Genomic DNA, 17,325 nt, shown 5'->3' on the forward strand with positions numbered 1-17,325 from the left:
AATATGTAGTTACTGTAGTACTGTTACTCAATGTATATAAATGAGAAGATTTACTTCGAAGAGACATTGGTGCCAGAAGGATCAGGTCGAAGGGGCATGAATACCATACACATATACATGTATGGTATTCACTCACTCTCTGTCTCTCACACACACACACACACACACACACTCTCTCTCTCTCTCTCTCTCTCTCTCTCTCTCTCTCTCTCTCTCTCTCTCTCTCTCTCGTAATTTTGTTGTACTTGAAAACTATATTGAGTTATCAGCAAAACCATCCCAAGCGCATTATCTGAATTTTATTCTAGACTTTTAAAATTTTAGAATGTGCATTACTAAATAGCCAACATTAACTAACCAGATGAAATCACTAGTCATTCATAGAATATGTATGAGCTTAGCTTGTCATGGTTACAAATATCTTGCTTCAAGATCAGTCATTAGCAGTTCATATAATATTGAACGGAATTTGTCACTGAAAATACAAAAACAATTATATCGAAAGATCTGTTAATGTGGCTTATAGGGTATAGGCACAGATTGTAACGTTTACAGAAATTGTAATACAATTCACACACAGAAAACAACACCTATATATTCATATTTATTTTCACGATAGTTGAAGAAATAGCCATTCGGTCCAAATTTCCAATGAACAGATATGACGAGAAAGAACGTTAAAATAGATACCATTTCCCCAAAAAGTACAACTCAGTCAAATATACCTTGCATATCATTACATGATGAGACAGCCATTTTCCGCTGTAAATCTGAAAAGGAAGAAGACGAACATATTTAGATTAGTTTTATGTCCAAAACAGTACATGGGAACTAGTATTGACAACCTACCAACTTCTTGTTGCCACTGTAGAAAATGGCCATCTCACAGAGTATGCTGAAATGTCCGACAAAAGTGCTGTCACACATGTTTACGTTGGTAGATATTTCAATACTAAACGAGCGAGGCGAGAAGAGGCGAGAAGAGAAGAGAAGAGAAGAGAAGAGAAGAGAAGAGACGAGACGGGGCGGGATGGGAGAAGAGGCGAGAAGAGGCGAGAAGAGGCGAGAAGAGGCGAGAAGAGAAGAGAAGAGAAGAGAAGAGAAGAGAAGAGAAGAGAAGAGAAGAGAAGAGAAGAGACGGGGCGGGATGGGAGGAGGGAGGAGGGGAGAGGAGAGGAGAGGAGAGGAGAGGAGAGGAGAGGAGAGAAGAGAAGAGAAGAGAAGAGAAGAGAAGAGAAGAGAAGAGAAGAGAAGAGAAGAGAAGAGAAGAGAAGAGAAGAGAAGAGAAGAGAAGAGAAAAGAAAAGAAAAGAAAAGAAAAGAAAAGAAAAGAAAAGAAGAGAGGAGAAGAGAATGCGATGGGATGGGATGGGATGGGATGTGATGTGATGTGATGTGATTAGGGGGAAGAGACGAGTCGACAATACAATGGGGGAATGTTAGGAGAATAGAGTAGAGGAGAGAAACGGGAAGATCAAAAAAGGAAGATTGATACAAGAGGAGTCTGAAGAAGAAAAGTGATTGTGAGAGATAATGTGAGATGGATAGAGGCTGGAAAAGAAAAGAAGAACGCCAGTGGAAGACAAACTAGAGAGAGACACAGGACTGGATAGGGAAGAAAAAATGATTATTACAAAATATGAAATTTATGAACTGTAGTATATTGCACTTTACTTACTATATTAATTTATAAACCTCGTTTCCCCATCCACCACCTTCACCGTCAGTTTTACAGCTGTTGTAGTGACCATACTTGTCAAAGGTGTTTTCAGCATCAGCACTTGATGCGCACCAGCCGCCATTTTGAACAGCGAAATAGTCATAGCCGAGGTCATTGGCCACTTGTGCACATTTCTCAATTGGGTTAGCACGTGACGAGTATGCACCATTTAATCTTGGGTCTGTACCTTCCAATGTCGCTATGGCTCTGTTTGATGTGTCTTTGTAGCAGCCGATGGACTTGTATTGACTGTGGGTGGACAATAATTAGTATGAGCAATTAAGTAGTTTAATATCATTTGAAAATGTCAACAATTGAAGAAGGGTGATGTAAAATATAAGTTACATCTACTAATCAATATAATGAATACATTTTACAAATACTGTCGTTCTTACCGTTTGCAATTTATTCTGTAAACATTATTGGCATATGGACCACCTTCACCATCAATTCCACATGCACTCGATGACCCATACTTGTCATAGGTTCTACATGCGATGGGACTAGATGCACACCATCCGCCATTTTGGACAGCAAAGCAATCGAATCCCCTGTCAGCTGCTACGGCAGCACACTTCTCTAAAGCATTTTGACGGGCCGTGTAGCTTGAGCCGTCGAGTCTTGCATCAGAACCTTCCAATGTCGGGATAGCACGATTGGAAGTATCTTTAAAACAACCAATTGAGCTGTATTCTGAAAAAGCAAAGAGGTATAATGATAAGAGACTAAAATATTTGAAAATAATAATTATTATTATTGTTATCAATGAATGCGGTGTGGTTAGTGGAATGATTTTAGTACAATATATATAATGTTGCCATATTATTTGTACAATTTCGTCACCTTTCCTAAAATATAATATAAATTCAGATCTCTAATATGCAAGGCATAGACTCAAAATATAGTTTTAACCATGGCTCCAAATGGTTGATTGATGGAGAAAACTATGCATTAATATAGTTTGATCAACAGCGCAAACTTAGTATCTAATATTACTGCCTTATCACCATGTAGATTAATGTAAATAGAGATGATTTGGAATTCCGTTGATGTTCACGTGTAAATTAATTATGTTAAGCAGACTGACGTCATATTTTGAAGTCAATATGACTTCATTGTCTAAGACTAGAATTTGTTTTATGTTAAACATGTTTTAAAAGTAACGGTTAATACAATAAAGTGCCAGAATAAAGTAGATCAAGACTTGGCCTAGTTCGAGAAAGAAGTGTGTTTAGAAAGCTTTAGACCTCGAAATGGGAAGTAAACTGGCAAACCATACAATTCGGTGTGATTGAATAATTCCTGCTGTGGTATCCGTAAGATATGAGAAAGAGTGGCATGAGTGTTTTACTGCTGTATGATCATTCGCTGATATCGATTTGTACCAAAGAACCAGGTAGTGAAACTATCACTGTCAATAGAATATTGGTGCCTTCGTATATGTAAAGGTCGTATCCTTGAAATAAAATCTGCATAATGTAAAAGGTTATTTAAATTTGCTATTTCAGAATATTTAGCGGGTGGGGTTAAGACAGCTTTGTAGACATCATGCGACCTCCTAAGTAAATATAGAATACTGGTGCCTTCGTATATGTAAAGGTCGTATCCTTAAAATAAAATCTGCATAATGTAAAAGGTTATTGAAATTTGCTATTTCAGAATAATTAGGGGGTGGGGTTAAGACAGCTTTGTAGACATCATGCGACCTCCTAAGTAAATATAGAATACTGGTGCCTTCGTATATGTAAAGGTCGTATCCTTGAAATAAAATCTGCATAATGTAAAAGGTTATTGAAATTTGTGTTACATTACTATCACGCGATACATTCACCTGAGAGCATTGCATCATAACCCGCTTGAGTACTTTCGACAATCGAATATTTCAAAAACAATGATAAGGCGTTGCAAGTAGTCGATGAGTTGTGGTCGATGATCAGGCCACCCGAGGGTTTGGCACCTGATTTTGGTATACGTCGGTCGGAGTACATTAAACTCATTAAACTCAGGGTACAAAATGTTGGGTGGGCTTAAGATTTAATTTAACAACCCATTTGTCTACTACAGTAGCACTAAATGTTATTTGTGAAACTTTTTTCTGATAAAGTCATAAATTGGGGTACTGCACGAATTACAAAACGGACAGGCAAACAATGTTATAACTAGCTAACAAGGTGGGAATATTGATATCTAAAGTTGTTCGCAATCTTGGTGTTTCCATAGATTCGGCGGCTACTATGTCTGATCATGTTATTAATATTTGTAAGGCTGCCTCATGCTCTGTGGAAAATTGGCAAAATTCGCACTCTTCTTGATCAAAGTTGTACTGAAAAACAAGTTCATGCTTTTATTACATCACGTTTAGATTATTGCAACAGTTTATTATATGGTCTCCCACTTCAACAAATTCGTAAGCTCCAAATTATTCAGAATTCAGCAGCAAGACTTGTCGTTACAAGGAAAAAAGTTGAGCATATTACCCCAGTTCTTCATTCATTACACTGGCTACCAATTCAGAAGTGCATTAAATTCAAAGTACTCTGTATTGTTTTTAAAGTTCTTACATTTCAGGCTTTTAATTGTCATTCCGTGTCTTTGTATTTTTATCCTGTTTCATATCATGTTTATACTTGTGTATATGTATATTTTAAAATAATTTTATACTTTTGTTCAGCGCATTGAGATTGTTTTAATGTAATGCGTTATTTATTATTCATATATATATATATAAGAGTGTGTGTGTGTGTGTGTGTGTGTGTGTGTGTGTGTGTGTGTGTGTGTACTAAATGCAAGGGCACACATCCAATTACGTGTGATAAATGCATAATTGCTGAAGACGTATTAAGTGGAGAGTATGTATACTTAAAGGAAAAGTGTATCGTCCATAATACATATAAATATATGCTTTAATATTACTATTTAATTAACACTTTTCCCCTTCGTTTTCTAAAACACTAGATATTAATTTAAAATGGAACCATGAAACAGACTTACTGACAACAGCTGATTCGACAATGTGTAGGGATATGGCAACCACGACAAACAAGGCAACACACTTCATTGTTTATGATATTGAAGTTATTATTGGTTGGAAGTATCTGGCAGTGTCGAACAGAGAAAAACAAATATGTCAATGAGCGACGAAGAAAGTCAACAGAAAATAAATATAAAATCATCCATAATGATATTCTCACAGTATTTCAAAATGGTTAAAGCGTGTGCATTGTGCCGTTTGAGCATGTTGTCGACGACAAACAAACAAACAAACCGCATGCGTTCCGAGAATGTACGCACTCATAAAAATTGTGTAGCAATTTGTACTTAGTATATGTACATCGTTGTGACTTCCTCCAGCAAGAAAAAAGAAATACTTTGTTATTTCTTCCATTACTTTTCCTGTGTAGACACATTATTCGTATATAAATTTTTACAAACAATTTTACTTTACGACGTCTCATGAATCCTATCGTCTGGGTACAATTTCATTCCTTGTATAAGGATGTATCCATAAATAGCTAGTGATTTGAAAATGAAGAGTAATTGAGTCAACGACAATAGGGAGAACGTACAGGTCAGCGCTAGTTTAAAGTAATAAAATCAAACTTCGTGTCTTCATTAAAAGTGAAGTGTAGCAAACACAAACTGTAAATCGAGCAAACGTAACAAGACGAATGTCGATGAACGAATATCGCCGGTGCGACAAATTGTAAAACTAAAGTAAAAGGAGTACTACTCAAAAACAATCACTGAAACTAGAGTTCACTTGTAATGGCAAAATAGACTCAAATTTTACTCAATTAAATCACCCATGAAAATCATCAACTTAAACCGACGGTGTCGTATTGAAAAAAAGATCTTACCTGATAATGTTCTTGGGCAGGATTGAACAGGGACTGATAACTTGGCTGTTACTACCAGGGGCTTTATATCACGTTGAAGTACCCTTACATTTTTAATGTTGTCCCCAAAATAATCTTGTTTCAGTGACCTTGAAATATGCATGGCACGTATTAACACTAAAGAATGAAATGATCCTTTGACAGAGAGCAGGTATTATTTGAGAGTTAAATTTGTACATATGCATACACAGACAGACAGGCAGACTGACCCACCATTTTTCTCAAAATTGTTGTGCAGGACTAGAGATGTACTGATAGCTCGATAGTTAGTACTGGAGGGTTAATATCACGCTGACTTACTCTTACATTTTAGGAATAAATATTATATTGGCAATGATCCAAAAATATGGCCGACCACTCCTGACAAATGTCATGAACTGTAATAAGAGTAACCCCAGCTTTCAACAGAAAACAGTTACTATTTGAAGGTGAATTGTACCAAAAAACTACAAGGAAATAGGTCTAAATGTGTAAGAATGAAACTCAATTTAATGTCAAATGTCAGTGTCTCAGGTCTTGGCATAATATTTCAAATGATTTATACATTGTTTTGTCTTCAGACCTGTCAAGTGTTGCAAAGATAAAAAATAAATGCTCTGTCCAAATAACCCTAGTTTGTACAAAATATAGAGAATGGACACTTTAAATTGTGACCATGTGAAATGGTGTATCCAGTCAGTCAATGACATCTCAACAAAATTCATCGCACAGAATGCTTAAAATATGGTCTGTGTTATGTATAATAACAGTCTTTCAAGGTAAACTATAAATGACGATATGCTCCAGCTTGTGTACATGTATGGTCATAGCGCAAAAAAACAGTCATGATAGCTTGTTTTAATTGACTAAATATAAACAGAATACAATTCTACAAAATATGAATTTTTCGACGACAGCCTTCCTTGGTTTTTTATTCATAATCACCTACAAACAAAGACTCCGTCCGTCCGTCCGTCCATCTGTCATGTCTGTCTGTATAAATGCCTGCCTGCCTCTATGTAGGTATGTATGTATGTATGTATGTATATGTATGTATGTATGTATGTATGTATGTATGTATGTAAATACCCAATTCTCATCATTATGGCCGCTGTAAGCTACCTCAGCTTGTACATTGATTTTCTGCTTTCATATTTCAGACCTAGTTTTCAGACAGCCTTATATGTATAGAACTAGATTGCAAGCTATGCCAGCAAATTAGAATATTTGCTTAGTTTCAATCTCAAAATTGAAGACTACATTAATGTAATATATCCATGTCATGGCAGATCGAACCCAGGTCAATTTATGTCATTCTATGCATTATACCACTGATATGAAATTTGAACATTGCATAATGAAGATGTTAGAAATTTGCCAATATCTAATTTTTGCTTGTCTTAACATATGGAAGATGTGTAGCAAGTTTCATTTAGAATCGATGCAGTAGTTTTGAGATATCGTGTCCACAAACAGATACAGAGACACAGACAGGCAGGCAGGCAGACAGACAGACAGACAGACAGACAGACAGACAGACAGACAGACAGACAGACATACATACATACATACATACATACATACATACATACATACATACATACATACATACATACATACATACATACAGGTACAGACTGACAGACAGAGACACACGGGGTGGCCAAGTTGTCATTCCGCGATTAAACTGATGATACGCAACCATACGAGATTTCGCAGTCACAGGAGATTTAATTAATCGCAAATCAATATAAAAAATTACCAGTCTTTTGTTTATAAATTTGTATCGATATCAGTACAGTAGTGGAGTGTATACAATTCTTGGCCAATCAGAGGCCTTGATTTCCATCGGTTATATGGAGCCATAACTCACTTTTTCTTAGGGGTGTGACCTATATTACGCTGCGAATTCAATTTGCACGTAACAAATTACACAAAAGTTTGAATAAGATTCGTTTGAGCCAAGCACGCCGTAGTACATGTATAAGTAGGATAGACAACTCGTTCGATAGGGTTATGTGTCAAAAAATCGGGCCCTCGTTTACTGGCACAAAACCCTCCTGAACTCGTTGACTATCTATTACATAGATCATTGTCTGGTACATATTTGAGAGTCTTTAAACACAGTGTTTTTCCCGAAGGTTGGACAAAGGGGTAGATATCGAGTCCACCGCCAGCGTTTTATGTAAGACATACAGCAAGGAAGATCGTACGTAATATTGAAAGCTTTGGACTAGAGCCTCTAACATTGTTCATTCGTTGCCACCAGAGATAGCGTGGTAACATATAAGGAATGACGTCACCTATGTCACAGCTGTCCTCATTGGGCCAACATGTATACAAACCCTCATTTACACAATCCCCAGTTTCAGCCACTGATATCGAGTTTGACCTGAGATCGCAACCACCATATCTCTCAAAGTATTATGTTGTTCGATATGAACCTGCACGTACGTACGTCTAATGAAAATACGACGCAGTGCTTCTGATTTACCATTGGATATTGTTGCACTACCTTATCATGTGATGGACTGTGTTGAGTGTGTATGATCTAACCGTGGTCTTGTTGTCATGGTGTCCACAAATCCCTCAAATCTAGGCAGGAATATTAAAGTGTCACACTGTATAGGATATGTCAAAAAATAAGGCAGTAAATTTTACAGCCTTGCTCCCTTGATTAGCCTCTTGTTTCTCACATAAAGACAGCAACTTTATCTCGTCACAAACTTGTTGTCAAATCTTTATCTGACCATAGACGCAACTACTGTAAGGCTGTGAAAAATATTGTGATGCACTCGCATATGACATTATCAACCATTCGTTGTGTGTAGCTGGATGCCCTTGCAGCTTTCCACTCTCCAAAGAGGGCGTCCTACTGCCCCCCCCCCCCCCGCCAATCGTTGGATTTTAAATTACAGTTTGTTTGATATTTCAACTGGATGTCATTGTAAGAATTCTCCCTCTTAATAATTTTTTTTTTCACTTATCCCCGTCACCATCATATCGTAAAAGTGTTTGAATATATCTTCATTCGAGTCTCTTGTCTCTCCTTCCTTCCTCTGGGGTATGTTTGTGGATGTGCTGTATATACGTAGCATAGCAAGTTCATTTTGTAATATTCTTCAGGAACAGATCTATAGAGAACTTCAAACGAATTACCGCTCACGTCCAACATCACACTTTTCATTAAACTATATATTTCTCAGACCCGAATGAATTCTAGTTCCACAATGAATTTTCCAGAAGAATGAACGTCAAAATTTAAGCCTATAATTGGCAAGAAACTAAATCTTGACTTTTTTTCATCCTTAGGCCCCAAATGATGCTGTAAAATATGTAGCTATGATTAGACTAGCACCAGTCCCATTGGATAATTTTTCTCAAATCTGCAAATCTTTTGAACTTTATTCATTGGAAAGGAAAATGTGGTCAACTTTTTTTCCCTGTGTCACTAGTAGCCTCTCAAGAGACTACTGCTCAGACGTTATTGACCCGCAATGTGGTCACTAAACAGTGAACAAAGAGAGAATGACAGGTCCACAGATTACTCAAGCCAATCAAACGAGAAAGTGCTAAAGCCCCACGCACACTAGAGCAATCAACTGAGCAAACTTTAACTTTGTTTTTTCTATTTCCTACCTGATACCAATGTCTTATCTGAGTTTATCAGCTTTGCATTAATTAGTAGCTTGCTAGAACAAACTCACTATTTGCCCAAATTAACGGCATTATGCCGTGAGTGTAAACATCCACTGATCCGACTAATGGTAGTACACGTTAATTTGGGCAAATAGTGAGTTTGTTCATAGACCCTACACCAACAAACACACATCGTACTATAAACATTCAAACATCCTTTGATGTTTGCCGCAGTTGCGTATCCTGTTGGTGTAGGGTCTATGGTTTGTTCTAGCAAGCTACTAATTAATGCAAAGCTGATAAACTCAGATAAGACATTGATATCGGGTAGGAAATAGACAAAAACAGTGAGAGCATGGATGTATTACATCCATGGTGAGAGGAAACAGTATTTAAAACTTTATACTTTATACTTTGAACTATAAAGAAAATAATATTAGAAATCCGGAAAATCGCGAGTACAAAATCAATTAATTGTCCTTTACCCTGTGGTGTAATCGTATACCCCAGAGCACGATGACAAGGGCGATAGGTTAACGGATTATCATAGTTTCAAAGATATGCCACAATGAATTCAAGTCAGAACTTGTTCAGGTGATCAAATTACAAACCAAATACAAATGTATAAGGGAAGATTATGGTGAGGTCATCACCATAGTAACATACTACACTAAACAATATGGCCGTTTGGATTTAACTTTGTTACAGTCGCACATATATATAAGTCGACTCAGAAGAAGTTTTGATCCAATGATACAAGAAGGTAAGGAATATAAATCATTCACCCACAAGAAATCGAGTAATCCGGGGCATGTGTGACGTGAACTTCAAGTTACTGTGTACAGACAAGGCAACTCAATAGTAGTGAGTTTAACCCCAACACAAATACAAACGTCTACATACAGTACGATATGGCATGCAAATGCAAAATTAAAACTACCACAACAAGCTCTATATAACGCGTGCGCTTTGTTATCACCAGTGTATGTATCACCAATTTTACACCAATTGCATTGTGAAGATATATTCTATATTTGCTAATTACCAAACGTCATTGATTTTTACCCCCCCCCCCCCCCCCCACACACACACCCCGTAAGGCGATTTAATGCAATGGTTTTGTCTGTATGTCTGGCTGTCTGTCTGTTTGTGTATCTGTAGAAACGATATCTAAAAAAGAACTACTACATCAGTTCTAATGAAATTTGCTACACATCTTCCACATGATAATGGCAAGAACTGATTAGATTTTGGTTCACATTCAATGAACATTAATTAGTCATTTGAATAACTAATGGTTTTTAGTAATTAGGCTATATCTTAAGAATACATACTTCAAATCAATAAGATAAAGGGCGCAGCTCAATAAGTTTGTTGATCTAGCTTGATGCTATGAGTTATCTGCCTAATTAATGAAATTTTTTAATTAACCTAAAGAATGCACACTTCAAATTCTGTAACATTTGGCAAATACAACAAGACAAGTATGTAATAAAGCACACATTTTATATTCAGTACGATAACAATATCAACAGGACTTCAAAGTAGGATCTAAAACAAATGATATATTTACTATGTAGTGAATAGACCATTGTGCTACTACTCTTTATACCCTTTCGCTGTCAAAATGTTGACTCGGTGTTTGACATGTACATGATTAGCAGTCCTCTACCGGAGCTAATATTAAAGTTTGTGTAGCGAGATATAACCAACTCCTTGTCTGAGTTGCTGTTGAAGTCTTATCATTTATTGGATAGACAGTAATTGTAAGACAAATGGGGATTTAGAAGGTGTGAATTGGGTTGACTTTTGTAGTTCAAGTAAAACATAGACCCTCCACCCATGTAGATGGTCTATGAGTAAAACCAGTCCAGCAAAGTCAGAAACCATAAGCCTGAACATGGAAGTATAAGGGAAGCATCCATGGTCTCAAGAATGAAAAGCCCGGACCAAAAAAGTTTGCCAAAGTTACGAGGAGAACTTATATAAGGAGAATAATAGTTGTGAATGGAGTAGTGACTGCACAGGGTTTAAGGAAGGGGGGCACAACTGTTACCATTCAAAAGAAACGGTAAACATTTGAAAAAACGAATTTTACACAGGTCTTCATATGAGCTACACTATAAGACACGTCTCGTTGTTCCACCCTATCAGGGCTTGTGAATGTTGCATGGCTTATATGTTTCGCAATGAACGCTGTATGTGTCCCCATCCGAATGTGTAGACTTTATCTCAGTACTATCATCACCTAGCCTGGTGAGATAGTGTGTACTTTATCTTAATCTAGTCTAGCAAGGGTGAGATGGACTAATCCTGCCATCCTGTGAACTTGTTGGGCATAAGTACAATAGACACAGGTGGAAAGATAAACAACGCGGATCCACCTTGTTCTTTATCTTTCCACCGGTATCTGTTGTATACTTATCTCAGAACTATTGTTTACTTGTCTATATTTAGGCTTATTAGTCTCTATGGATCATCAACTATGCGACCGCACAGCCTATACTGGCTTCACTAAATTGTTTGTTTTATACATGTACTTTGACACAACAGCTCGTCAAAACCCTTAGTATGGTGCTCTCAAATTGAAGCTCACTTCGCCAGTTCGAATGAAGGAGCACCATACTAGAGGTTCGGATTCGCTTTTGTGTCAAACTTCTCAAAATAATGTAAAAAAAACTGTAAATTTAGTGGAACCAATGAAGGCTATGAGAGAATCTAATAGGCGCCTATAAGTGCTTTTGTAAAGAAACGTATGTGACCTCATTCCTGTTCTTGTTTTATGTGGTCTTGTTGCGAGTCATAGAGTCGAACGGTATATAAGTATGGATAGTTCTAACGTTGCACTCTAGCACTCACACTCTCATACTATCGTAAGGGATCATTCAGGTCCAAGTCGGGAATTAGTCACGACTGACAAGAGATTTCGGCTTGCCAGAATATCACCTACATACCCGAGTGCTTTTGGATGTTTTAATTCTCATCTTAAGTATACTTCCAATACAATGGAATTTACACAACGACTAAATATAGCAAATCACACCCTAAGATCATGCCATCATAAAAGTTATTATATACTTTTCTCTAACCAATCAATGATGTGAATTTCAGTTACATCATGTTTGCCCAGATTCGTCATCGCCAGTCTACTTCTGACCTATGGCCTACAATGCCGAAAAGTAGAATTTATTCTCATAATTCCGAAATACGATATTGCATGCGTACTAGTCATTGAGCTGCTACGCGGCAGTTTTGCTGCCACTGCGTGAGCTATTAGGTAGAGCTTTGTTTGCCTGTAATTACAACCGGATTATCGCGTAAAGATAAGATCGCTTCATCGTTCAAAATAAGACTCTGGTATCCATGTATGTTCTGAACTAGGATACCCCTCCCATTTTACCAAGTATTCCAAAACACCATTTCTGTGCCGTTCGCGCAAAATCTTGTCAATGTGATAATATGTATCATCCCCTGCGTATTCAATTTCTCCTGCTAAACTATCACTATCATAATCAATAGGTATTTGCAAGGATGGAGTATTTCGATAACTTTGTCGATCATCACTCGAGTGCCGAATTGAAGACAAGTCGCTATTTTGACTTTCCTTGCCATCAGTTTCTGTCGATGATAACGTTCACGTAGTTGCATGGCGAGGAGGAACGGGGCCTCCCAAACTTGGTGTATGTGTGTCTGTATCCGTTGTCGTAGCACCGAAAGTTACATCAGGGGTACTACCTTCTAAGGAAGTAGATCGAACTGAATCCTTTTTGAGTCTGTTATGGTGTACCAATTTAGGATATAACTTTCCCGAATGAACGTATCGCAATCGATAATTGAGTGGTGGAATGAAATCAGCAATTCGATATGGACCCCTATAATATTTGTGAAACTTTCTAGCTCTCCCTGGTTTCACTGCTGGGTTGTATAAATAAACTGTATCCCCTATTGTGAATTCGTGTTGTATTGCTCTTTTGTCATATTGCGCTTTCATTCTTTCCTGTGCGACCTTAATGTTGTCCATTGCCAAGAAGAAAACTTGCCAACATTGACATGAGTGTTCTTCAACAAAAGCTTGCGGCATCGTCATTACCGGGTTTATCAGAAATCGATCTGTGTGCTACTGAGTTCGTTGACACGTACAATAACGCGATGACCTCAGTAATCGACGATGTTGCACCTGTCATCCAAAAATACGTTTTGGATAAAGTCCGTGCTGCGTGGTTCACGGAAGAATTTTTGTCGGCCCGCCGAAATCTGCGTCAATTGGAAAGGCAATGGAAAAAAACTGGTCTTGTTGTCCATGAGCAAATATTTAAATCTGCACGAAATCTGTACACGGCAAAGTTGTGCGATGCACATTCATCCTATCATCGCAATCGTATTACTGCTGCTGATACTAAATCCCTGTTTCGTATAATTGACGACATCGCGGGCAATAAGAGTGAACTTGCTTCAACTAGACCAGACGTGGACTCAAATGAATTACCAGACATCTTCGCCAAGTTCTTCATTTCTAAGATCGAAAAGATTCGTGAGGCTATGTCATTTGTTCCACCAGTTGGCTCTTCTTTAAACGTTGGTTTCAGTTTGTTCTCTTTTGAGACAGTATCTATCGAATTTGTTGAGAAGCTCATACGGTCGTTACCTGCTAAATCCGCAAGTCAAGATCCGATACCAACAGTACTTGTAAAGCAATTGTTACATCAAATATCCCCAGCAATTACACATATCATCAATACTTCATTAATGTCAGGTGAATTTCCACAATCATGTAAATCTGCAATTGTACGCCCTTTGCTAAAAAAGCCTAGACTTGACAAAAATGTCTATAAAAACTATAGACCAGTTTCCAATTTACCTTTCATCTCAAAGTTGATTGAAAAATCAGTTTTAATTCAAATTAATTCGTATCTGTGCAGCAATAATTTGTATGCAAAAAGTCAGTCCGCCTACCGAGAGGGCCACAGCACCGAAACTGCACTCATTCGTGTCCAAAATGATGTGCTGCGAGCCCTCGATCGGCGGGAGGACGTTATTTTGATTCTACTTGACCTATCAGCTGCTTTCGACACCATCGACCATAACATTCTGATACACAGACTCCGCCATAGGTTTGGCATTCAAAGTACAGATTAGACTGGATAACCTCATATTTACAGAAAAGAACAATGAAAGTACACATGTACGTATTGGTTCGGTGGTGTCGGAAGCACAGTCACTTGATTGTGGGGTCCCCCAGGGTTCTGTCCTTGGACCAGTATTATTTAGTCTTTATACAGCGCCACTGGAGGACATCATCAGTAAACACTGTTTAGAAAGTATGTTCTACTTAATGATGGCAAGACAGAGGTAATAAAATTCTCCTCGAAGTTTGGAAATGGGGACGGGCCACGGGAGTGCGACATACAAGTTGGGAGTGCCATAGTTCATTCTTCTTCGATTGTTCGAGACCTTGGTGTCACACTTGATGCATCAATGACAATGACATCTCACATTTAACTTGACGACCGCCATAACATGGAGGTCCTACTGGCGGCTTATTCACATTAGAATAATTATAGTTCTGGACGACCCATGATCATGGTCCAGTATTTGCGCAGGGCATTCGTCGCATCAGAACAGGCACAGCTGGTATATATAGGCATGGGTGTCACCGGTGTTGCCAGCGCCTCATGTAGAACTTCATTCTGTTTCAACAGCGTAGAACCTCTGTAGAATTGTCTGAAGTATGAACAGTTTTCAGTACCCTGACGTCATCGTTGAACCGTTCTACCACTTCTGCTGTTCGGGCGAAAGCCACGGCCTCCTGGAAATCAACCGGATCTCTGTTGACTACCGTACTATGTATAGTCGGTATTAACCCCTGTAAAAATAAACTAAAAAGTTTCTGTTATAACGATAACACACATCACATAAACGTCAGGCATATTTTTCTCAGTTCTTGGTTTATATACGCCACCGTGGTGCTCTGTTTTGGAATCGTCTGATGAACACTGCACGCAGATCTAGATTGTCCCAGTTATTCGCCAGGTCGTCAGGCAAGGACGTGTACCATCTCTCCGCCTCACCAGACATAAGCAGGCTGAAAATATTCAGACGTTGAATATTGTTAAACTGCTTAAGGACGATATATGCATCACATTTACGCAACCATCAAATTCTGCATTCTGTTGACAGTATGTTGTAGCTCTTGGCGAGCCGGCCGTGCGTCTTGGTGTCGGCCTTGGTTGACCTCTGCTCTGTTGTTTTCTGGCTGTGGAGATTCACGCTGGATATTCGGTTCTGCTTCTGCCATAATTGTAGGTGGCCGTTGACAAGGATATAAATGTCATCTTCTTCTCAGTCTTCTACCAGAACGTAATAACATTAAGTGGACCTGTTGGATTTTCCACCAGTTTTGCGAGTCATAGAGTTGAATAGTATAAGTATGGATAATTCTAACGTTGCACTCTAGCACTCACACTCTCATACTCTCATACGGGATCGTTCAGGTCCAAGTCGGGAATTAGTCACGACTGAGAAGAGATTTCGGCTTGCCAGAATCACCTACCTAAGTGCTTTTGGATGTTTAATTCCCATCTTTAAGTATACTTCCAATACAATGGAATTTACACAACGACTATAAATAGCAAATCACACCCTAAGATCATGGCATCATAAAAGTTATTATGTACTTTTCTTTAACCAATCATGTGAATTTCAGTTACATCATGTTTGCCCAGATTCGTCATCACCAGTCCAATTCTGACCTATGGCCTACAATGCCGAAATGTACAATTTAATCTCATAATTCCGAAATACAATATTTTAATCACTTGACGATACGTTGTAAAAGTAGTCATGATAGTAACAAGCGTCAGTACAATTTGTAGCCCTTCATGTTCAAATATCGTGGTGGCTTTTGCTACATATTTGCCGAGTCTAGTGCCACCCCGGTGTCAGTAGCCCGCCCTCACTTGAACGGCTACTGCCACCGCGGTGGCACTAGCCGTTCCAGTGAGGAAAGGCTGGTGCCACCACCTGAGATATTTCTCGTCCCTGGACATTTACCAACAAATAAATCACACCGAACTCCACAAATGCTTCCATTCTACCTTAAAACACCAAATAGCAACATATTATTTCATTTCTCGTGCTGCGCACAAACCATCAAAAAAGCCTCCTTAGCGGCGAATTGCCGGCGATCCGTTACTGGTGTTAGTGATTGCTGTGCGCGTAACAGTACTCATACTACGTGCTTGCGACATAGCGTGCAGTGTAGTCCTTGTGTCCGAAAATAGTTCTGGTACATTTAACCATTTCTATGAACAGCTATTCTGAAATGAACATTGAACCATGTATCCATGGCTTCGATTCTATTACCTTACGCATCTGTCAATCTATAGACGCTTCAATATTCCTGTTACAGTTCCCCGGGTACGTTTCATACATATCAATCAAAGGTTATCTAGGGTCAATGCGTCTTTTCCTGATTGGTTATGTCTGGAATTGACATGGACCTGACTATTACTCTTTCAGAATATATAGGTAAATAGACCTCAAGTTTCCATTATCAAATGTTTGGGTTTCATCTTTTAAAAATTAAGCAAATGATTTTACGTTTAGGAAAACAGTACATGACAACAATACATACATTACATGGCTTGCTAAGAAGAAGGGACAGAAGAGAAGGATTGAAGGTCAAGAAGGGAGAAAAATGACTTGTATCAACCCACAATGGTGAAACATATAGAATAAGGCTACTCTCACAAAAAGATTGTAAGGGGGAGATTTGAGGGGTACTCGAAAAATATGCATAGTGTGGGGTGGTATCTGAAAAAATAATGTGATTCAATGGGGGGTATCTAAAAAATAAATTGACTTCATGAATCCTCATACATGGGAAAATTAACCTTTTAAAAGTTGGTCTGCCTTGTTCAACAATAACACCAACAAAAACACCAAAGATGTTAACAAATTAACACATGTAACAAACAATGGCCTGATTTTAAAATCCTTCAAATTGCACATATGAAATAATACACCAACGTAAGAGTTGAATGGCACTTGTTGTTTTGGTAAAGAAATACCAGTATCTTAAATGTGTAGATAG

At 38.2% G+C, this 17,325-nt stretch overlaps 1 protein-coding gene across 1 annotated transcript; it reads right to left on the bottom strand.

Annotated features, from left to right (window-relative positions):
• Positions 1-596: 596 nt before the first annotated feature.
• On the bottom strand, positions 597-4,807 carry LOC144451062 (uncharacterized). The gene is made up of 4 exons (XM_078141822.1): positions 4,711-4,807; positions 2,115-2,412; positions 1,678-1,968; positions 597-770 (listed from the first exon to the last, which is right to left on the bottom strand). Coding segments are annotated over exons 1-4 (657 nt in total). The 5' UTR covers positions 4,778-4,807; the 3' UTR covers positions 597-769.
• Positions 4,808-17,325: the final 12,518 nt, after the last annotated feature.

Source organism: Glandiceps talaboti, chromosome 20 (assembly GCF_964340395.1).
Source record: "Glandiceps talaboti chromosome 20, keGlaTala1.1, whole genome shotgun sequence".
Taxonomy (NCBI): Eukaryota; Metazoa; Hemichordata; class Enteropneusta; family Spengelidae; genus Glandiceps; species Glandiceps talaboti.

What these genes read in the sequence shown, in the direction of transcription:
- LOC144451062 (XM_078141822.1), bottom strand. Translation starts at nt 4,777, where the DNA reads ATGAAGTGTGTTGCCTTGTTTGTCGTGGTTGCCATATCCCTACACATT. An exon ending in TGTCGAATCAGCTGTTGTCA is followed by an intron (nt 2,413 to 4,710) that starts GTAAGTCTGTTT and finishes TTGCTTTTTCAG; the next exon opens with AATACAGCTCAATTGGTTGT. An exon ending in TACAGAATAAATTGCAAACG is followed by an intron (nt 1,969 to 2,114) that starts GTAAGAACGACA and finishes GTCCACCCACAG; the next exon opens with TCAATACAAGTCCATCGGCT.